The sequence below is a fragment of the Ranitomeya imitator genome, chromosome 1 (genome assembly GCF_032444005.1).
Source record: "Ranitomeya imitator isolate aRanImi1 chromosome 1, aRanImi1.pri, whole genome shotgun sequence".
Lineage (NCBI taxonomy): Eukaryota > Metazoa > Chordata > Amphibia > Anura > Dendrobatidae > Ranitomeya > Ranitomeya imitator.
The window spans coordinates 437,967,343-437,991,027 of NC_091282.1; the positions used below are offsets into that span (position 1 = coordinate 437,967,343).

The following is a 23,685-nucleotide window of genomic DNA, read 5'->3' on the forward strand; positions in this document are numbered from 1 at the left end:
TATGCCCTGGTCTTAAAGGCACGTGACCAGTATCCCCTGGTCTTAAAAGCAATAACCAGTATGCCCTGGTCTTAAAGGCACATGACTAGTACGTCCTGGTCTTAAAGGCTCATGTCCAGTATGCCCTGGCTTTTAAAGGCACACGACCAGTATGCCCTGGTCTTTAAGGCACGTGACCATTATGCCCTGGACTTAAAGGCTCAGGACCAGTACGCCCTGGTCCTAAACGCAAATGACCAGCATACCCTGGTTTTAAGGGCACATGACCATTATCTCCTGGATTTCAGCATGCCCTGCTTTTAAAGGCACATGAACAGTATGTCATCTTACAAAAGGCACAAGACCAGTATTCCCTGGTCTTAAAGGCTCATGGCCAGTAACCCCTAGCCTTAAAGGCGCATGACCAGTATTTACTGGTCTTAAGGGCACATCATCTATCCTAAGCTGGTCACCCTAACTGAGCTCTGGAGCACTCACATGCTCCCTCTCCTACAATGGGAGCCGTCGGCTAGCAGGGGCCGCAAGTATTCTAGAAAAACGTACAGGTTCTAGAAAATCTCCATCAACATTTGACGGTGATGCACTGGAAGACCTCTAAGTAGGATACCATACCTGGTCGGAATTTTATGGGCGACGGGTCCCTTAAAGGGCTCCGATTTCCCCCCACACCTTCAACAGACGAGCACACGGAGTGTCGCCTCCATGTATCTTCTTCTGCATCCAGGTCTATCGCCACAACCTGCCCTGTCCACTCGGAAACCTCAATTCTGGGGATGTGGCGTCCACATTTGTGGCGTCCCAACAAGGAGGTTTTCCCCCCCTTTGTATCAGATGCAAGAAAGTGGACGATTCCTCTCCACTTCCCTGTTAAGACGATGGTGGATCGAGGTTTTTCCTTATTTTCTTCTCTGCACGACGATGGCAGAGACCTGCTGGTTACAGTCCCGCATTCTGTCACTTGGCAGACTCGCCGGGCAGAATTTCTTGCGGTATTCCTACCAGTATCCTGGCAGGTGTATCATCAATTAAGATTCCACAGACGGTCGGATAGCAAATCTAGTTCGTTCCGTCTTGTGGTTTCGGGTTCAGCGCTCTACCCTTCCTTAGCCGCCACATGGGTTGCTTGACCAAAGGGAGAGAATGAAAGTCTCCGGGTCCCAGACCTTATCTACTTCGTTCCACAGTATAGCTGGCCAATCAAATCTTCTGAGCGGGAGACTAGCAAGGGATCGTATCTCTTCTTCAGGCTCAACCAGCAGTGGAAGCATTGGCCAGGACAGTCTAGATCTAAGGGATCTTGGTTCCAAAATGGAGGGAATGAAAAGTATCTCCATTCCTGGACCCCAAACTTCTAACAACCTTTGACAGGGCCCTTTCTTTTTTCGGATGGAGTTCCTCCGCTCAGCCACTTCTTCAACAGAGAAACGTGGTTGTTTTCTGGCATCCATCGTCATTTGGGATTCTTACCCTCACATACCTATTTCTCCTCTCTACTATAATCTCTTCGCCTTTCCATTCGCGAACAGTATTTTCACGACCTGGCCCTTCTGCCTGGCTACCACACCAGAGTGGTCGCAAGGGTCATGACGGTTGTCATGTTCTTCTTGCACCTTAGAAGCATGGTCGTCCTTCCCTATTTGGTCGACTTTGTAGCCGCTCTCCTAGGACTACGCTGAGTCATCCATATCACTTGCAATTACCTCTCTATTGGGCTAGCAGCTAAACTTAGACAAGTTTTTTTTTTTTTCCTCACTCTCAGCCCAGCAGATCCTCTTTGAGGATGATCCTGCCCAAGAAGGATGGTTATTCTCTCTCGGGTCTAGGTCGTGGCCCTTCTACAGGGAGCTTGCGCACTCGATCTCTCATTCCCTCGGTTCTTTCAATTCGCTAGGAGGGTTCTGAGGGAAAGGACGTCTACGGAAGCAGTTTCCTTCGCTGCGCTTGTTTTCTGCAAGTCTATCAGGCTCTCAAAGGGTAGTCTCTGAGCTCCTTTCTCTTCCAGAGCCTTCTCCTGGCCCAAAGGCTATTGGGAGATACCATTGCCAGTTTTCTTCTCCCGATCATCTCTCTGTAGATCCGAACGGTACGGCTATTCCTTCAGCAGGCCCTCTGCCTTCTGGCGGGTCTTCAGTTGGATAATGCCTCGGCTGTGCCCCAAGTTAGCCATCTAGCAAGTACCCTCAGTCAAGCGCTATGACTAAGGTACCTCGCACTCTCTGATGGGCGGAGATCTATCTTCGGTGATCTCAACAGTACATTCCCTGGAGTAGAACACTGGGCGGCAGACATATTCAGCCGTCCGGGTTTTTCCTCAAGTGAGTGGGAACTTCACTCGGAAATCTTCCATCGGACCTGCCTTCACTGGAGTACTCCAGAGGTAGTTCGGATGGCGTCCAAACTGAACGCCAATGTACTCCAGTTCATGGTTTGGCCTCGCGATCCAAGACCATTGCAGTGCATGATCTATTCTTCCATGGTACCAATTTTCATAACCCCTCTTCCACTGCGTCTGAAACCTTTTCGGAAGCGGGTAGGGCCCCAGTGATCCCGGGAGACCCGCACTGACCATGTCAGGTTTTTTTCTCGCTTGCGGTACTAGTATTTTTCCGGCTTATTGTCTCAAGCTGGAAATATGGTCTTTCTTGCAGGCCTCAACCTGTAGTTCTTCCCTACCGCGTACCGTTAAATCCGTGGGACCTTAATGGTCCTGGGCATCTTACAGTGGACTCCTTTTCTGATCCGGATAGACTTTTCTATCAGGGAGGGTCTCTCCCCTTCTTTCTCTGCGCTCTTGTCCTCCTGATGAGTCTTCAGATCTCGACGCTCTGTTCTTTATCTTTTTTCCTTATTACCTTCAAGGCAAGGTTGCCCTCTAGCCATCCCCTTCCCTCGTTGCCAAGGGGTATTATATCTCCACTGTTGCAGGGGCATCGTCCTCTCATCTCCTTCGGCTCTAGTCCACAAAGCGGAATAGGTTCTCCATAATCTGGAAGAAGCGAGTGCTCCGAGTGGGTACGTATCGAGGACGACGTCCTTCCAAAGGTTGGACATTTTACTCGGGTTTTTCGATGGTAAGTAGGCTTCCTGACTGTCGCAGGAAGGGTTTAGCCGTTTTTCTTCGGCCACGTTAGCCTGGTGGATTCTTTTCTCCATCCAGGAGTCCTTTCGCGCTAGATGCCAGCCTATCTCCCTGTCTGAGGGCTCTAGGCGCCAGACGTCGGCAAGCACGACCGCAGGCTTGCGAATTCCTCCAGGCCGCATGCATTCTTGAAGCACTATAATTCACTCACTTCCACAGATGTGAGTCTGGGCAGGTGGACTTTGCAGGCCGCGGTGGCGCACTTGTAAGTAGCGGCTACACGGCCTGAAGTGATGTTGTCCCCACCCAGGGACTGCTTTGGGACGTCCCATGGTCTGTGTCCCCCAATGAGGCGAAGGAGAAATAGGGATTTTTGTGTACTCACCGTAAAATCCTTTTCTCCGAGCCATTCATTGGGGGACACAGCTCCCACCCTGTTATTAGCTTATGCTTTGTTTTTATCTTTTGATATGTTATACTCTTATATATAATGTGACATGCTTTACGCTTATATGTCGTTATTGATCTCCTACTGCTTTTGCACCGAACTGGTTAGCTGGGAGCCAGCAGGAGGGTGTATACTGCAGGGGAGGAGCTAACTTTTTCTTTGTATTACTTAGTGTCAGCCTCCTGGTGGCAGCAGCATACACCCATGGTCTGTGTCCCCCAATGAATGGCTCGGAGAAAAGGATTTTACGGTGAGTACACAAAAATCCCTATTTTAAAGGTCATGCCACATCATCTCAATCAGATTAAGGTCCTGACTTAGGGTACCGTCACACAGTGGCACTTTGATCGTTACGATCTCGCTGTGTCTGACACGCTACTGTGATCAGGGACCCCGCTGAGAATCGTACGTCGTAGCAGATCGTTTGAAACTTTCTTTCGTCGCTGGATCTCCCGCTGACATCGCTGAATCAGCGTGTGTGACGCCGATTCAGCGATGTCTTCACTGGTAACCAGGGTAAACATCGGGTTACTAAGCGCAGGGCCGCGCTTAGTAACCCGATGTTTACCCTGGTTACCAGCGTAAACGTTAAAAAAACAAACCCTACATACTTACCTTCAGCTGTCTGTCCCCGGCACTGTGCTTCTCTGCACTCCTCCTGCATCCTGTGTCAGCGCCGGCCAGCCGGAAAGCAGAGCGGTGATGTCACCGCTCTGCTTTCCGGCTGACAGTGCAGAGGAAAGCAGAGCGCCGGAGGACAGACAGCGGAAGGTAAGTATGTAATGTTTGTTTTTTTAACGTTTACGCTGGTAACCAGGGTAAACATCGGGTTACTAAGCGCGGCCCTGCGCTTAGTAACCCGATGTTTACCCTGGTTACCGGGGACCTCGGGATCGTTGGTCGCTGGAGAGCTGTCTGTGTGACAGCTCTCCAGCGACCAAACAGCGACGCTGCAGCGATCGACATCGTTGTCGTATCGCTGCAGCGTCGTTTCAGTGTGACGGTACCCTTAGACTAGGCCACTCCAAAGACTTAATTTTGTTTTACTCATTCAGAGGTGGATTTGCTGGTGGTTTTTGGATCATTGTCCTGCTGCATAACCCAAGTGCGCTTCAGCTTGAGGTCACAAACAGATGGCCAGACGTTCTCCTTCAGGATTTTTTGGTAGACAGCAGAATTCATGGTTCCATTTACCACAGCAAGTCTTCCAGGGCTTGAATCAGCAAAACAGCCAAAGACCATCACACTACCACCACCATATTTTACTGTTGGTATGATGTTTCTTTTTTGAAAATGCTGTGTTACTGCTATGCCAGATGTAATGGGACTTACACCTTCCAAAAAGATCAACTTTTTACTCACCAGTCCACAGACTATTCTCCCAAAAGTGTTGGGGATTATGAAAATGTTTTCTGGCAAAACTGAGACGAGCCTTTGTGCTTATTGCTCAGCAGTGGTTTTCGTTGTGGAACTCTGCCATGCAGGCCATTTTTGCCCAGTCTCTTTCTTATGGTGAAGTCATGAACACTGACCTTAATTGCTGCAAGTGAGGCCAACAGTTCTTTGGATGTTGTTGTGAGGTCTTTTGTGACCTCTTGGATGAGTCGTCGCTGCGCTCTTGGGGTAAATTTGGTTGGCCAACCACTCCTGGAAAGGTTCACCACTGTCATGTTTTCGACGTTTTTGGATAATGTCTCTCACTGTGGTTCGCTGGAGTCCCAAAGCTATGGAAAATGGCTTTATAACATTTTCCAGACTGAAAGATCTCTAGTACTTTGTTTCTCATTCGTTCCAGAATTTCTTTGGATCTCGGCATGATGTCTAGCTTTGAGGATCTTTTGGTCTATTTCACTTTGTCAGGCAGGTCCTATTTAAGCAATTTCTTGATTGAAAACAGGTGTGGCAGTAATCCTGGGTGTGTCTAGGTAATTTGAATGGAGCTACCAAAGATGTGATAAACCACAGTTAATGTATGTTTTAAGTAGGGGGGCAATCAGTTTTTCACACCGGGCCCTTTGGGTTTGTATTTATTTTTCCCTAAACCCCTTAACCCCCAAGGGTGGTTTGCACGTTAATGACCGGGCCAATTTTTACAATTCTGACCACTGTCCCTTTATGAGGTTATATGTTGTGAATTCTGTGGTCAGGCTCCCTCCTGTGGTCATGAGTGGTACTTCGGCTGGTTCTGTCCATGAGCTTCCTTTGGTGGATGTGAGTGGGGCTGCGGCTTCTGAGTTTCCTTCCTCAGGTGACGAGGTTAAGTCGTTAGGTGCTGCTCTATTTAACTCCACCTAGTTCTTTGTTCCTGGCCTCCAGTCAATGTTCCAGTATTGGTCTTGCTCTCTCCTGGATCGTTCATGTGGCCTGTCTGCCCTGCATAAGCTAAGTTCTGCTTGTGTTACTTTTGTTTGCTATTTTTTCTGTCCAGCTTGCTATATTGGTTTGTTTTGCTTGCTGGAAGCTCTGGGACGCAGAGGGAGCACCTCCGTACCGTTAGTCGGTGCGGAGGGTCTTTTTGCGCCCTCTGCGTGGTTGTTTGTAGGTTTTTGTGCTGACCGCAAAGCTATCTTTCCTATCCTCGGTCTATTCAGTAAGTCGGGCCTCACTTTGCTAAAATCTATTTCATCTCTGTGTTTGTATTTTCATCTTTACTCACAGTCATTATATGTGGGGGGCTGCCTTTTCCTTTGGGGAATTTCTCTGAGGCAAGGTAGGCTTATTTTTCTATCTTCAGGGCTAGCTAGTTTCTCAGGCTGTGCCCGAGGCGCCTAGGTCTGGTCAGGAGCGCTCCACGGCTACCTCTAGTGTGGTGTGATAGGATTAGGGATTGCGGTCAGCAGAGTTCCCACGTCTCAGAGCTCGTCCTATGTTATTAGTAACTATCAGGTAATTTTCAGTGCTCTTAACCACCAGGTCCATTGTGGTTCTAAATCACCAGTTCATAACCGTTATAACTCTGGAATGCTTCAACGGATCCCATTGATTCTGACATTGTTTTCTCGTGACATATTGTAGTTCATGATAGTGGTAAAAATTCTTTGATAGTACCTGCGTTTATTTGTGAAAAAAACGGAAATTTGGCGAAAATTATGAAAATTTCACAATTTTCCAACTTTGAATTTTTATGCAATTAAATCACAGCGATAAGGATGAAAGACACACACATCTGCACTGCTAATATGTCGAACCCCTCGACTGCATAAAACTACCGGTCTTGCTCCTATGAGAATGGTCACGGCTGTATATATCCTCCACACTTCATCCACATGGGTGCCGCTTCCAGAAAATATAAATAGAGTTCAATGAAAAAATAGAAGATGGGAGCGCACTTACCCTGGTGTGGTTAACATCACTTTATTTGGACATGTAAAAAGACGAACAGCAGGGAGGGATCGGGTCAGCTACGGACAACGGCCGTTTCGTGCTAGGCGGCAGGACCCGTTGAAGTGCCGCCTAGCACGAAACGGCCGTTGTCCGTAGTTGACCCGATCCTTCCCTGCTGTTCGTCGTTTTACATGTCCAAATAAAGTGATGTTAACCACACCAGGGTAAGTGCGCTCCCATCTTCTATTTTTTCATTAAAGGGAACCTGTCACCCCGTTTTTTGAGATTGAGCTATAAATACTGTTAAATAGGGCCTGCGCTGTGTGTTCCTATAGTGTATGTAGTGTACCCCGATTCCCCATGTATGCTGAGAAATAACTTACCAAAGTCGCCGTTTTCGCCTGTCAATCAGGCTGGTCAGGTCGGGAGGGCGTGGTGACATCGCTGGTTCTTCCTCAGCTTTACGTTGGTGGCGTAGTGGCGTAGTGGTGAAGACACAGCGCGCGATCTGCGCTGTCATCCCTTTCGTCGGTGGGGGCGGCCATCTTCCTGGGGCCGCGCGTGCGCAGATCGAGTGCTCTGCTGCACGGGGCTTCAGGAATATGGCCGCGGGATGCCGCGCGTGCGCATTAGAGATCGCGGCGGCCATTTTCCCAAAGCCGAGTTTGCATCTCGGCTTTGGGAAAATGGCCGCCGCGATCTCTAATGCGCACGCGCGGCATCCCGCGGCCATTTTCCTGAAGCCCCGTGCAGCAGAGCACTCGATCTGCGCACGCGCGGCCCCAGGAAGATGGCCGCCCCCACCGACGGAAGGGATGACAGCGCAGATCGCGCGCTGTGTCTTCACCACTACGCCACCAACGTAAAGCTGAGGAAGAACCAGCGATGTCACCACGCCCTCCCGACCTGACCAGCCTGATTGACAGGCGAAAACGGCGACTTTGGTAAGTTATTTCTCAGCATACATGGGGAATCGGGGTACACTACATACACTATAGGAACACACAGCGCAGGCCCTATTTAACAGTATTTATAGCTCAATCTCAAAAAACGGGGTGACAGGTTCCCTTTAAATCACAGAGATATGTCGCACAAAATACTTAATAAGTAACATTTCTCACATGTCTACTTTACATCAGCACAATTTTGGAACCAAAATTTTTTTTTGTTAGGGAGTTATAAGGGTTAAAAGTTGACCAGCAATTTCTCATTTTTACAACACCATTTTTTTTTAGGGACCACATCTCATTTGAAGTCATTTTGAGGGGTCTATATGATAGAAAATACCCAAGTGTGACACCATTCTAAAAACTGCACCCCTCATGGTGCTCAAAACCATATTCAAGAAGTTTATTAACCCTTCTGGTGCTTCACAGGAATTTTTGGAATGTTTAAATAAAAATGAACATTTAACTTTTTTTTCACAAAAAAATTATTCAGCTCCAATTTGTTTTATTTTACCAAGGGTAACAGGAGAAAATGGACCCCAAAAGTTGTTGTACAATTTGTCCTGAGTACATCGATACCCCATATGTGGGGGTAAACCACTGTTTGGGCGCATAACAGAGCTCGGAAGCGAGATGGGACACCATGTTGCGTTTGGAGAGCCCCTGATGTGCCTAAACATTGAAACCCCCCACAAGTGACACCATTTTGGAAAGTAGACCCCCTAAGGAACTTATCTAGAGGTGTGGTGAGCACTTTGACCCACCAAGTGCTTCGCAGAAGTTTATAATGCAGAACCGTAAAAATAAAACAAACATTTTTTCCCACAAAAATTATTTTTTTAGCCCCCAGTTTTGTATTTTCCCGAGGGTAACAGGAGAAATTGGACCCCAAAATTTGTTGCCCAATTTGTCCTGAGTGCGATTATACACAATATGTGGGGGGAACCACTGTTTGGGCCCATGGGAGGGCTCGGAAGGGAAAGAGCGCCATTTGGAATGCAGACTTAGATGGAATGGTCTGCAGGCGTCACATTGCGTTTGCAGAGTCCCTAATGTACCTAAACAGTAGAAACCCCCCACAAGTGACACCATTTTGGAAACTAGACACCCTAAGGAACTCATCTAGATGTGTTGTTAGAGCTTTGAACCCCCAAGTGTTTCACTACAGTTTGTAACGCAGAGCCGTGAAAATAAAAAATCTTTTTTTTTCCCCACAAAAATTATTTTTTAGCCCCCAGTTTTGTATTTTCCCAAGGGTAACAGGAGACATTGGACCCCAAAAGTTGTTGTCCTATTTGTCCTGAGTACGCTGATACTCCATATGTTGGGGTAAACCCCTGTTTGGGCACACGGGAGAGCTCGGAAGGGAAGGAGCACTGTTTTACTTTTTCAACGCAGAATTGGCTGGAATTGAGATCGGACGCCATGTCGTGTTTGGAGAGCCCCTGATGTGCCTAAACAGTGAAAACCCCCCAATTATAACTGAAACCCTAATCCAAACACACCGCTAACCCTAATTCCAACGGTAACCCTAACAACACCTCTAACCCTGACACACCACTAACCCTAATCCCAACCCTATTCCCAACTGTACATGTAATCTAAACCCTAACTGTAGCCCCAACCCTAGCCCTAATCCTAACCCTAGCCCTAACCCTAGCTCTAACCCTAGCACTAACCCTAGCCCTAACCCTAGCCCTAATGGGAAAATGGAAATAAATACATTTTTTTAATTTTTCCCTAACTAAGGGGGTGATGAAGGGGGGTTTGATTTACTTTTATAGCGGGTTTTTTAACGGATTTTTATGATTGGCAGGCGTCACACACTGAAAGACGCTTTTTATTGCAAAAAATATTTTTTGCGTTACCACATTTTGAGAGCTATAATTTCTCCATATTTTGGTCCACAGAGTCATGTGAGGTCTTGTTTTTTGCGGGACGAGTTGAAGTTTTTATTGGTAACATTTTCGGGCACGTGACATTTTTTGATCGCTTTTTATTCCGATTTTTGTGAGGAAGAATGACCAAAAACCAGCTATTCATGAATTTCTTTTGGGGGAGGCGTTTATACCATTCCGCGTTTGGTAAAATTGATAAAGCAGTTTTATTCTTCGGGTCAGTACGATTACACCGACACCTCATTTATATAATTTTTTATGTTTTGGGGCTTTTATACGATAGAAACTATTTTACAGAAAAAATAATTATTTTTGCATCGCTTTATTCTCAGAACTATAACTTTTTTATTTTTTGCTGATGATGCTGTATGGCGGCTCGTTTTTTTGCGGGACAAAATGACGTTTTCAGCGGTACCATGGTTATTTATATCTGTCTTTTTGATCGCATGTTATTCCACTTTTTGTTCGGCGGTATGATAATAAAGCGTTGTTTTTTGCCTCGTTTTTTTTTTTTCTTATGGTGTTTACTGAAGGGGTTAACTAGTGGGCCAGTTTTATAGGTCGGGTCGTTACGGACGCGGCGATACTAAATATGTGTACTTTTATTGTTTTTTTTTTTATTTAGATGAAGAAATGTATTTATGGGAATAATATTTTTTTTTTTTTCATTATTCAGGAATATTTTTTTTTTTTTTTTACACATTTGGAAAAAATTTTTTTTACTTTTTTATTTTGTCCCAGGGGGGGACATCACAGATCAATGATCTAACAGTTTGCACAGCACTCTGTCAGATCACCGATCTGACATGCAGCACTGCATGCTTCACAGTGCCTGCTCTGAGCAGGCTCTGTGAAGCCACCTCCCTCCCTGCAGGACCCGGATCCGCGGCCATCTTGGATCCGGGCCTGGAGCAGGGAGGGAGGTGAGCAGACCCTCGCAGCAACGCGATCACATCGTGTTGCTGCGGGGGGCTCAGGGAAGCTCGCAGGGAGCCCCCTCCCTGCGCGATGCTTCCCTGTACCGCCGGCACATCGCGATCATGTTTGATCGCGGTGTGCCGGGGGTTAATGTGCCGGGGGCGGTCTGTGACCGCTCCTGGCATATAGTGCCGGATGTCAGCTGCGATAGGCAGCTGACCCCCGGCCGCGATCGGCGGCGCTCCCCCCGTGAGCGCTGCCGATCGCATATGACGTACTATCCCGTCAGTGGTCATAGGGGCCCACCCCACCTCGACGGGATAGTACGTCTAATGTCAGAAAGGGATTAATGATAAACACCTTCATTTAAAAACTACATTTTGTGTTTACTTGTGTTATCTTTGTCTGATATATAAATTTGTTTGGTGATCGGAAACATTTAAGGGCGACAAACAAGCAAAAGAATAGGAAATCAGGAATTGGGAAAATACTTTTTCACACAACTGTATCTATCTTTGTATATATCATATATATCTATAATATAAATGTCCTATATCTGGAATAATATTGGCAAAATTAACTTTTGGGTTTTTTTGGCACTGAAGGGATTTTATGGCAATTGTTTTGGAGAACATATGGTGGAGGTGATTAAAGACTCGGCTCCTTTAGATAAGTCAAAACTGGATCCCAACAAGGTACCACAAATATTTTAATTCAGTTTCGCTTTCCTCATTGTTACCAGGTAAACTTTTGTTAACATTTAATTTTTAGGTCCAAAATGCTGCCCTGATTGATTTCATGCTATATCTAAATATGGCTTTATTTAGAAGTCAGAGTTTTTCATCCTTGTTCTATTAGTGTTTTCCACAGCATATAGTTACATGGGGACATATATTCTGGTTCCGTTTGCAAAGCGCAAACAGATAAAAAATGAGACCACGGATTAGGAAAACGTTCTGTGCTTGCAGATGTAAAACAGACATGCATGTATACATTTGGCCTTTTTCTGATCTCACACTGTACTGATTTAAGGAACCAATTAGCTAACTGCATTCACCTTGCTTTTAAAGGGGTCTTCTCAAGTTTGGAAATTATCCACTGTCCATGTGATAAGATATGACTTCTTGGTTGCTCAGGGTCTGATTGTTGGGACTCCCACTGATCCAGAGAACTGTGGCTCTGAAGAGCCCCATGTAAATGGAGCAATTGTCAATCATCCGCACTGCCACTTCATTCATTCTTAATGGCACCAGAGATAGCCGAGCGCTGCACTTCGGTGGTCGTCAGCACTCCCATATAATCCTGTAAGGTGCGACAGTGTGCATGATTGACCACCACTTTATTCACTCGGGAGCCCTGTTCTCTGCATTGCTGGAGGTCCCTACAGATAGGGGATAACTTCCATACTTGAGAGCACCCCTTCAAATTCTGAGGAAACTACGGTATGTAAGTACATATGCAGTAACCACCCCTTGTGATGGCTGATGTCAGTCTGAAATATTTATCTCTACAAGGGCAGAAGTTCCATTTTTCTCTTACAAATCTCCAAAACACATGTAACTATTAAGTTATAGTGTTAAACAAACCCACACAGAATTTTGGATCCAAGTAAGGCTAGGTTCACATTGCGTTAATGGGTGTCCGCTAGCGGACTCCGTTACATGGCGCAATTGTCGCAATTAACGCTATGTAACGGATCCGTTAGCACACCCATTGACTGCAATGTGCTAACGGATCTCTAGCGCATCGCTAGTGCATGCCATTTCTGGCATGCCCTAGCGATGTCCCGTTAGTTTCGGATGGACCGCGGACGCTGCTTGCAGCGTCCGAGGTCCGTTCCTCGCTAGCGCAGATCGGGTATCTGCGCTAGCGGAATCGCCAAACGCGATCCCTTTTGGGACATTGCGTTAGCGCAATCCGCTAGCGTATGCGCTAAACGGATTGCCCTAACGCAATGTGAACCTAGCCTAAGCTACAAAAATCAAAATGCTGGAAAAATTTTCGCTGAAGTGTACCGCATGAAGTGTACCGCAAACGTTCTGTACTATATTGCAAATACAAGAGAATAATTGTCATAACTTATGCTTTATACTTATTCTTTATTCTCTACAATGCCCTTCAGGCCTACATACAAATTACGTTTGTGGAGCCATACTTTGAGGAATATGAAATGAAATACAGGATGACTTATTTTGAGAAAAACTATAATCTTCGCCGGTTTATGTATACCACTCCCTTTACTCGTGATGGACGTCCTCGAGGAGACCTCAGTGAACAGTACAAGAGGAAAACCATTGTGACCACTATGCATGCTTTTCCGTATATCAAGACCCGCATAAACGTTATCCAGAAACAAGAGGTAAAGTAAATGATAAAATAATAGTTTAATAAAACAGAAAATGATCTATAATCTATACTCACAAACATCGAAATGAAATGTTGTGTTAAGGAGATGGATATGACTAAAGAGACAGAACCCTTTCGATCCTGACATTGTCACAATGTGCTCAATGGTGTGTACATTGGCAGCCATTGACTGCCAGCGGACAATAGGCTTATGTTGACTTAAAGACGCAGTACGATGGCAGGAGCGTGATGACAAACATTTTAACAATGGCGAACTATTATACTGGAAACAGATGAAACGCTTATTACTTCTGGCAGCTGTAAATGGGTGAGGAATATAACAATGGCACAAACTGCATATACATGTGGTATGTTGTCCATTGGGCATGTTTGCCGTACGGTAAGTAAGTAAAGGACAGTGTGAGCACCAAGAGACCTGCATACAAAGGTAGCAGGATAAGTTTGTCAATGAAGCTGTATTTTTCACTTGGCACAACTTATGTGGACATTACTATGAATTATCAGTAATTTTACAAACGACCGATGACAAACTTACTGCGTCCTGTACATGGACACAAGTTACCAGTGAATATTTGCAAATAATGTTTGGCATATCTGCTCATGTCATACCTCCCTGCTTTGGGCCTTAACAGGTTGAAGATCCTGATAACACATGTGTATGATTTGGCATGACTCATTCTCATATGTACTACAAAGAAAAAGTATAGCAAAGAAAGAGGGACAAAATAGCAAAGCATTGAGGCGTTGCTGTGCCACAGGCTCCCAATGAACTCACTGGTTAAGTAGTGTACTCACCTTTTTGCTGATATAAATAAAACTTAACTTTTAATCAGTATTGTATAAAAATGCAATGACATTAGTGTGGACATTTTGAGCCGTCTATGGGACACGTGAGGCTGTCAAGAGGACGCGTACGCATTGGCTGATAAGTAGAAATAACAGGGGCATGTTTGCCTATGTTACCACGGAGGAGAATGCACATGCAATCTCGGTCCTCTCTGGATCTAAATTTCTGATACGCGATCTGAATGTCAATCAGAACTCGGAAGTGATGACATACCAAGCAATTAACAGAAGCTTCCATGATTGGTACACTGTCACTTCATACAGGTATTTATAGAACCAGTTTTTATGTTTATGCTGTATCAGCCTAGATAATGCCAGACTCCACTCACCAAAGCCTGTGATAACAAGTCCATATACCAACTTAAGCGCACATTTGCCTTTCCCTGATGACCTTACAAGGGAGAAACGCGTCGGGAGGCACGCAGGGCAAGCATAGGGTATGTCTACACAGGGACAGCTGTGGACTGCCCTCGTAAGTCTTTGGTCACTAGGAACTTTTATTGGCAGTAGTTAGGCTACCCCATATATATGACTTTCATATATGTAATGTGTATGGCCAGGTTAACTGTAACTTCTTTAGGTTTTAAACCAAAACTGCGTGTCTTTGTTTCTAGTGTATTCTGACTCCCATAGAAGTTGCCATAGAAGACATGCAGAAAAAAACACTTGAACTGGCTGTTGCTACCAATCAGGAGCCTCCAGATGCAAAAATGCTTCAGATGGTGCTTCAAGGTTCTGTAGGAGCCACGGTGAATCAGGTTTGTGCCAATCAAGTATTCGTCATTTAATTTAATATCGGTATGAAAATCAATTATTGGAAGCCATTTAAACATTGAATTTTTATCAATTGTATTAATAGGTGATTATAGTGAACCCTGGAGAATTTGACCACTGGTAATCCATATGTATACATTTCCTCTGCTTGTGATTTATTAAATACACATTTGTAGAAGGCTTGTACAGAGGCATAGAGTTCATGTGTTTCCTTTCTAAAGATTCATGGCAACTCTGTGTGCCACCCTATGATGTGTCAGTATACTATCATATTACAGATATATTCTCACCTTAAATCAATGGTTGTGGAGGAGGATATATTTGTAGCTGGGCACTATTTGTTGACTGTCGGATGTATCTGGAAGGCATTAGAAAAAAGCCTCCGTATACCTCCTAAGAGTATGTTCCCACGGTCAGTAAACGCAGTGGGTTGGACGCTGTACGTTCATCCCCAGTGTCCAACTGCAGCGTCCAGATGTTACAGCATAGTGTATGGGATTTCAAAAAATTCCATGCCCACTATGCGTGCACGGACGCCTCCAGCTTCCCTGTGGAGATGGACATGCAGCACATTTTTTCCAGACTGCAGCATGTCAATTTATGTGGCGGAGATACTCAGTCTCCACTGCGTAAATTACCCATACACTTTCATTAGATGCTGTAAAACCGCATTAACTTCCTAGTCACATGCCTATTAAGTGCGGGAACGCAGCTTACTACACATGTGTGCTAATTTAAATAATGGTGTACCTTATTTTAGCCGGAAGTACACTGTACTGCAGTTCTCGCGATCAGCTAATTGTGAGAACTGCAGTGCACGTGACCGCCCGGGACCGAGCTATTTCCGGTCATCAGCTTCGAGCTCAGCTGTGTTTTGGATGTCAGGCTGAATGGTGGCATAATGCCACCGTTCAGCCGAAGGCATCCAGATTTAGCAGAGCTGGATGCGTCGTGTGACAGTATGTATATCTTCTCAGCGAACAGGTAAGGATTATTGTTGCATTTTTATTTTAATTTTCTTCCAAGAGACAAGGGCGTCGGTGGAATAGGCGATGCAGTAAGTCTGGTTTAATTAAGATCTTTTAAAGGAGTCTGTGTCATTATTTCAATTAAAATTCTTTATTCTGGTTGTCAGTGTTTTTATACAATATCACTATGGGGTTATGTCTTATTGACACCTCTCCATTACTAACCTGTGGGCTTGATGTCACCTGACAATACAAAGGTGACATCAACCCCACAAATATGAACGCCACTATCCACCGCTACAGGGTAAGTGGGAAGAGTCGGGTAAAGTGCCTTAATTGGCGCATCTTTGATGTCCAACTGTGGGGCGGCTGCGGGCTGCTATCTTTAGGCTGGTGAGTGCCAAAATCGACGGGCCTCGCCAGCCTGAGAATACCAGGCCGCAGCTGTCTGCCTTTTCCTTGGCTGGTTTACAAAAATAGGGGATCCCACACTATTTTTATGAGGGGATCCCACTATTTTTGCAAAACATCCAAGGTAACTGGGTTCCGGGGCCTGATATTGTCAGGCTGGTAAGGTTCATGAATATTGGATCCTTACCAACCTGAAATACCAGTCCCAGTAGTCTACTTTACTCTGGCTGGTTAACAAACACAGGGTGACCACACGTTATTTTTTTTAAATTATTTAAAAAGGAGGGGACCTCTCTCTGTGCTTTCCTCCACTTCCTATGTCATGTATTTCTGGCTGTGTCACAAGATTCACCATTATTTAAATTAGTACACATGCAGGAGGAAAGCCTGAGGTGACATTCAACATGGCGGCCTCCTGGTTGGCTCTCGGACGTAGCTGTGTCCGTGGTGTAGTGGGGAAGGGCGTGTGTGGAGCCGTATGTCCCGGGAAACAGCTTGGCAGCGCAGTGTCTGGGGAGAAGGTTACCCACACTGGACAGGTGTTTGATGAGGGCGACTACAGAAGAGTAAGATTTGTCGGAAAGCAGAAAGAGGTAAATGAGAAGTTTGCGATTAACTTGATTGCTGAGCAACCCGTAAATGAAGCAGAAAACAGAATAGTATCCTGTGATGGTGGAGGTGGAGCCATCCCAAAGTGTATATCAACTTGGACAAAGAAACAAAAACTGGAACAAGTGGATACTGTGGACTTCAGTTTAAACAGAAGCATCATCATTAGTCGTCAAACATTAGTTTAATTGTATATCGCATTTGTCAAATCTTTAACTATTAAATCTATCTGTTTAATCAGAAAAAAAAAAAAATAGTACATATGCATAGTAAGCTGCGTTCCTGCACTTAATACACATGTGATTAGGAAGATAATGCGGTTTTACCGCATCTAATGAAAGTCTATGGGTAATTTACTCAGCGGAGACTGAGCGTCTCAGCTACATAAATTGACATGCTGCGGTCTGGAAAGACGCGCCGCATGTCCGTCTCTATGGGTGAGCCGCGGGCATCGGTGCACGCATAGTGGGCATGGGATTTCTTGAAATCCCATCCACTATGCTGTAACAGCTGGACGCTGTGGATGTACGCAGTGTTCAACCACTAGTGTTTACTGACCGTCTGCACATACCCCTATATATCTGCAAACAGAAAATCACTTTTTTTTTCCTTCCCAGAAGCCAACTTTCAATTAGCTTTATTTCAAGTGACAAAAAACCCCGCGTGCAATGAAAAAAAAACGCATCAAAAAGGCATGCGGAAATAACACATCAAAACCGCATGTAAAAAAACAGATCAAAAATGCAGGTGACCTGCCAGTGACCTCAGATGTAGATTTGGTGCAGATTTCCTCTGCGTCAAATCCTGCACAAACACTGAGCCATTCCTGATCGTATGCACATACCCTTAGTGACGAACAGTAGACCCAGAATAAGTTTTCTAAATGATTTTTTATTATTCCAAGGTCATAAGGAACTACAATCTGATCATTTTCATAGGAACCAATATAGACCCACTAAGCAAAAACTACCAACACCTGCTTGGACTAAGTCAAATCCAGAAACTTTGGTGCATATAATCTTTATGCAAAACTTCTAGATGTGCAATTATGCTATAGTAATAGTCATACCAATAATACAAGTCATCGATATAGCACTCTAATATGGGAGTATATATCGTAAATAAATATTATCAATATCAAATCGGTATGGTTTCAACACCTGGCTTCCCTTTATGATCACATATTAACAAAATACTTGCCATCAAGTGTTAATTTCGTACTTGCCAGAGTGATCAAATACTTATTTCTAATTGCAAAATGCCAATTAATTTATATAATTTATACAATGTGATTTTCTGGATTTTATTTTTGATATTCTATCTTTCAATGTTAAAATTAACCTAGTAAATAGGAATATAAACCAGCTCACCCGTGATGCAAGAACCAAACCTCGGGAGCACGGACCCGCTGTGTCCAGGCGTACAAGGTCCAAAAAAAGAAAGGAATGTCCAGCTTCACCGAGTCCGAAAAAAAGAGTTTTCTTTATTCACAAACTTTAAACATGGAGGATACAGACTTCAGCACAACCATATGGGTAAGAATCTCCAGATTGAGATTCTTACCCATATGGTTGTGCTGAAGTCTGTATCCTCCATGTTTAAAGTTTGTGAATAAAGAAAACTCTTTTTTACGGACTCGGTGAAGCTGGACATTCCTTTCTTTTTTTAAAATTAACCTACCCTTAAAATTATAGCCTGTTCATGTCTTTGTCAGTGCGCAAACTTACAAAATCAGCAAGGGATCAATAATTATTTCCTTCACTGTATGTGTAATAATAAAAAAATTATACAGAGAAATAGTATTGAGCATACAAACACTCTTCAAAGGTTCCCTAGGCTCCCATGAACTCTGAGCTTTCGTTCCTTCCATACATTTTCTATTGGATCCAGGTCAGGTGATTGGCTGTCCATTCTAGCAGCTTTATTGTACTTTCTTTCTCTGAAACCAATTGAGAGCTTCCTTGGCTGTGTGTTACTTATTTCACTCCCTGTATATGTGGTATGTTAAAAGAAATATAAGTTATACGTTCCTTATCAACGCAGTTGCATGTTATGGCCCAAATAATTATTTCTTTGACTGCCATTTTTTTTGCTAATTTTTCTTCATCGTCTTGTATGTTTAACAGGGACCACTAGAGGTAGCTCAAGTTTTTCTGGCTGAGATCCCTGCTGACCCTAAACTATATCGACATCACAACAAGCTGAGACTGTGCTTCAAGGAATTTATTATGAGGTATGTGTGCCTTGTATCTCGGCTCCTGGGGGTTTCCGGCTGCGTTATATTGCCTGTTATTTATGCATGCCATACTTTATTGAGACTCGTGATGTAAAGGAAGTAGGCTTATCTTCATTTACTTGTCTATTGTTTTGATTTTATTTGTTTAGAAGACTAGCAAATTATACTTTCAGCAGTCTCTAGAGAAGCAGAGGACCTATACTTACCCCATGTTTTTTCTCCAGGGAAATAGAGATGACATGTCTTCTCTAAATCACCTAGATTGATAGAATGGTGGGGATCAAAGTCAACAGAATGTGAGCTTTGCACATTCTGCTACCATGAGTGACTGTCATTAGTCTCAAGAGTTTGGAATATTGAGGAGCATTTGATTATGAAATAAAACATAAAGGGATAGGCCATTGGCTAGTAGCTGAAAATCCCATCTACCGCCACAAAAATAGCTCCTACAAATAGGATTGACACCATAGACTGGCTATAAACACGGATTGGGTTATGTGCATGTGTCACCAGATTTCATAATATAAATTGCATATATTAATTATGTAGAGCCCTTAGACCCAAGTAGCCTGGTGTACTTTGATTGAAAATCCACATCAGAATGGCGGTCTACAGTTTAAATGCAGCCACCTAGGCTGTGCAACAACTCTGCTGGCATCACGGCATGGCCTCACATCTCTCACACAATCTTACCCACTGCTCCAGGCCATGATGTGGTTTCTGTTTCATGCCAGCTCCATGTTCTGTGTCTCTGCTCTCTGCATGCTTCATGGCTATGTGTATAGGGGGCCGGCGCCTGAACTCTCTGGTTCTTATAGGAATCAGGTGCATCTGTCTAATCAGTTCCTGACCAATTACCAAGAGGCCTCTTGTATATAGAGCAGCTCCACCCTGTGGTCTGGGCCTGTGCAACTTACTCCCTCAGTCAGTTCTTAGCTGCTGAGGTGCCAGGTCCTGTCTCGGTTACTCTCTCTTGTTCTGCCACCCAGGGGGGGCATTGTACCCTGGTCTGTGTCCTGTGTAGCCACCCAGTGGGGCTTAGTACCCTGGTCTCTGTCTTGTGTAGCCACCCAGCGGGGCTTCGTACCCTGGCCTATGTCTGCCACCCAGAGGGGCATCATACCCTGGCTTGTGTCTATGTCTCTGTGTCTTGTCTCGTTCCTGACTCTGTCTTAGTCTAGTCCTATTCCACTGTCTGTTTATATCTGTCTTGGTTTGCCTTTTCTGCTCTGTTCACCACTGTCTGTGGCTCTGCTTCTCTTTGCTCAGTTCTTCCACAACCTGTGCTTCTGTGTCTCTCAGCTTTTCCCTCAGCTCTGCTCTCTGTAACTTTGCTCTGCACTCTGACCTTGCTTTACACTCTGTGGCTTTGCTCTCAGCTCTGCACTCAGACCTTGCTCCGCACTCTGTGGCTTTGCTCTGTGGCTCTGCTCTTTGCGGTTCTATCTGGCTCCGCTCTTTGCAGTTCTACCTGGCTCCGCTCTTTGCGTTACCTCCAGCGTCTCCGCTCTTGGCGTTACCTCCAGCGTCTCCGCTTTTGGCTCCGCCTCCAGCATCTCCGCTCTTGGCTCCGCCTCCAGCGTCTCTGCTCTTGGCTCCGCCTCCAGCATCTCCGCCTCCAGCGTCTCCGCTCTTGTCTCCGCCTCTTGCGGCTCCATCCTTGGCTCTGCCTTCTCCTTCTCTTCTCTTAGTTCCACCTTCTACTCGTACTCAGCCTCCTGCGTTTCTGTTCTTGGTTCTAGCTCTTGTGCTTTCGCTCTGCATCCGCTCTTGCGGTCTTTCTCTACTTGTTACTTAGTCCTCCTGTCTGAACAGGTTCCTACCTGTTTCACATACCTGCCTGCAGACCGGTCCCTACCGGTTCTTCCTATGTTTCAGTGTCTCTGTTGTACCCGTCTGCCTGCCTGTGTCCCAGCCGTGCCCGCCTGTCAGCCAGAGTGCCAGCCGTGCCCGCTCCGTTCCTTAGTGGGATCAGCAGCCACAGCCCGACATCACCCTGGAGTGGCACCTGGTAGCTTCCTATTGCACAAGTCTGATCTCACCATCAGAGGCTCCAGCGAACACCTAGGAAGCTACTTAGTTACGCCCCTTCCAGGGAAGTTTGGTCTGTGGTCCAGTGGGGCCACACCCCCATATGCCCGCGCCACCCAGTCTGGGCGCGTGCGTGACAGGCTGATTGATATTTCCTCAGTGTCCCTCCTCTCTGTTGGTGCTAAAATCTAACATGTACAAGCTGTAGCTGTCAGACATGGTGGGCGGGGCATGAACACACTTGGACTCATGAACCGGTTCACTTTTTCACTGGACTTTCAATTTAAATACACCAGCCCCATCAGGCCTAAGAGTTGTATCTACTATATAATTGTCTACGGGTCACCTCCGTCTTTTTGTCTGTCCTCCTGTCTATCCTTTCTGTCACGGATATTCATTGGTCGCGGCCTCTGTCTGTCATGGAATCCAAGTCTCTGATTGGTCTCACCAGCTGCCTGTCATGGCTGCCGCGACCAATCAGCGACGGCCACAGTCCGATTAGTCTCTCCCTACTCCCCTGCAGTCAGTGCCCGGCACCCACTCCATACTCCCCGCAGTCACCGCTCACACAGGGTTAATGTCAGCGGTAATGGACCGCGTTATGCTGCGGGTAACGCACTCCGTTACCGCCGCTGTTAACCCTGTGTGACCAAGTTTTTACTATTGATGCTGCCTATGTAGCGTCAATAGTAAAAAGATCTAATGTTAAAAAAAATAAAAAATCATTATAAACTCACCTTCCGCCGCCTTTCCCGCTCTTCGCGACGCTCCAGTAACTGCTCCATGCAAGCGGCAGGTTCCGGTGGCAAGGATAGTATGCGACAAGGACCTGCCATGACGTCACGGTCATGTGACCGCGACGTCATCACGGGTCCTGCGCTACCAATCCTGGGACCGGAAGCTGCCGAGTGCACCGCACACAGGCGACATGACTACAAAGGCTCCCTCAGAAGGTGATTATATGTTTATTTTTAATTTTTTAACCTGTGACATACGTGGCTGGGCAATATACTACGTGACTGGCCAATATACTACGTGGCTGGGCAATATACTACGTGGCTCTGTGCTGTATACTACGTCGCTGTGCAATATACTACGTGGCTCTGTGCTGTATACTATGTCACTGGGCAATATACTACGTGGCTCTGTGCTGTATACTATGTCACTGGGCAATATACTACGTGGCTCTGTGCTGTATACTACGTCGCTGTGCAATATACTATGTGGCTCTGGGCTGCATACTACGTCACTGGGCAATATACTACGTGGTTGGGCAATATACTACGTGACTGAGCATTATACTACGTGGCTTGGCAATATACTGCGTGGCTGGGCAATATACTACGTGGCTGGGCAATATACTACGTGGCTGGGCAATATACTACGTGGGCTGGGCAATATACTATGTGGCTGGGCAATATACTACGTAGCTGGGCAATATACTACGTGGCTGGGCAATATACTACGTGGCTGGGCAATATACTATGTGGCTGGGCAATATACTACGTGGCTGGGCAATATACTACGTGGCTGGGCAATATACTACGTGGACATGCATATTCTAGAATACCCGATGCGTTAGAATCGGGCCACCATCTAGTATAGTATTATATGCCCTTTATATTGTGAAATGTGACAGATCCAATTTGACTCTCTATTCTCACTCTATATTTTTCCTATGACAGGTACATTTTGATTACTATAACAATTTTCCAAAATACAATAGCAACACAACATCTAATATATAATTGCCTAGAATACTACGTCCTGCAATTTCCGTGGCTTTGTCCGGAGCTAATGTCCGGAGCTAATGTCCGGAGATTAATTGCCTAGAATACTACTTCCTGCAATTTGTGCCAACTTCCGTGGCTTTGTCCGGAGCTAATGTCCGGAGCTAATGTCCGGAGCTAATGTGCGGAGATAATGTCCGGAGCTAATGTCCGGAGCTAATGTCCGGAGCTAATGTCCGGAGATAAGTGACGTCAACAGTGTCCAGTGTCTGATTGGTTGCCGCCTGCTGCGAGCGACCAATCAGAAACATGCCGTACTGTGACACACTCCGCCCACCATTTTGGTGTGATTTTTGAATTTTTACCTCACAGCAAGTTTCTACTGCGTGGAGGCGGGCCCAGTGACGTTGCTCTTCAAGCTCCTGCCGAATTTCGTCAAAAAAATGATAATACCATTTACCAAAACTATATGTATTTAGTTGTGAAGTGGTTCAGTGACATTTTCACACCAATTTTGAACTTTTGTTTGGTGTTTTCTCCATATATTTATTAATTGTATTATTCTTACATTTGAATAAATAAAGTATATATGGATTCTAGACTCCCGATTCTTTACAATCGGGCTGCCATCTAGTTTGTTATATTCTTCTTAATATTCAGTATCTCCTGCAGTGTGAGTTATGGACTTTTTGAATCATTTTCAGATTACATTCTGATGATACAAGCAGAGTTGAGTGAATTTTTCCAAATTCGGTTCCGATTATGATGGGCGGTGAATATTGTTTTTGCATTATTGGCCGAACACCGCCAAATGTCATTGGAGTCAGTGGGAGTAGAAATAACCTAATATCTCTGATCATCAAACATTAGTTCGGCACGAATAGGTATGGAAGGAATATGGCAAATTCAGATTCGGTGACCGATTCCGAACATATTCGCTCAACTCTAGTTACAAGTGCATCATCCACTTATATTTAGCTAAAATGTAGATCTTCTTACCCTTGTTGATAAGAGCTGTGCAAATATATGTGGTGGTATGAATGTTAGATTTTGTAGTTGCCATTTTTGTGACAAATCCTAAAAAGCTCTACCTTTCGGG

General features: G+C 45.2%; 1 protein-coding gene across 3 annotated transcripts in view; it reads left to right on the forward strand.

Annotated features, from left to right (window-relative positions):
• Nucleotides 1-23,685, forward strand: part of DOCK8 (dedicator of cytokinesis 8) — a 255,214-nt gene that overhangs the window by 226,726 nt on the left and 4,803 nt on the right. For all 3 annotated transcript variants that reach the window (XM_069763842.1, XM_069763822.1, XM_069763832.1), the window contains 4 exons: nt 11,220-11,309; nt 12,737-12,973; nt 14,442-14,585; nt 18,716-18,822. In XM_069763842.1, coding sequence (XP_069619943.1) covers nt 11,220-11,309; nt 12,737-12,973; nt 14,442-14,585; nt 18,716-18,822 — 578 coding nt within the window. The remainder of the gene's footprint in view (nt 1-11,219; nt 11,310-12,736; nt 12,974-14,441; nt 14,586-18,715; nt 18,823-23,685) is intronic.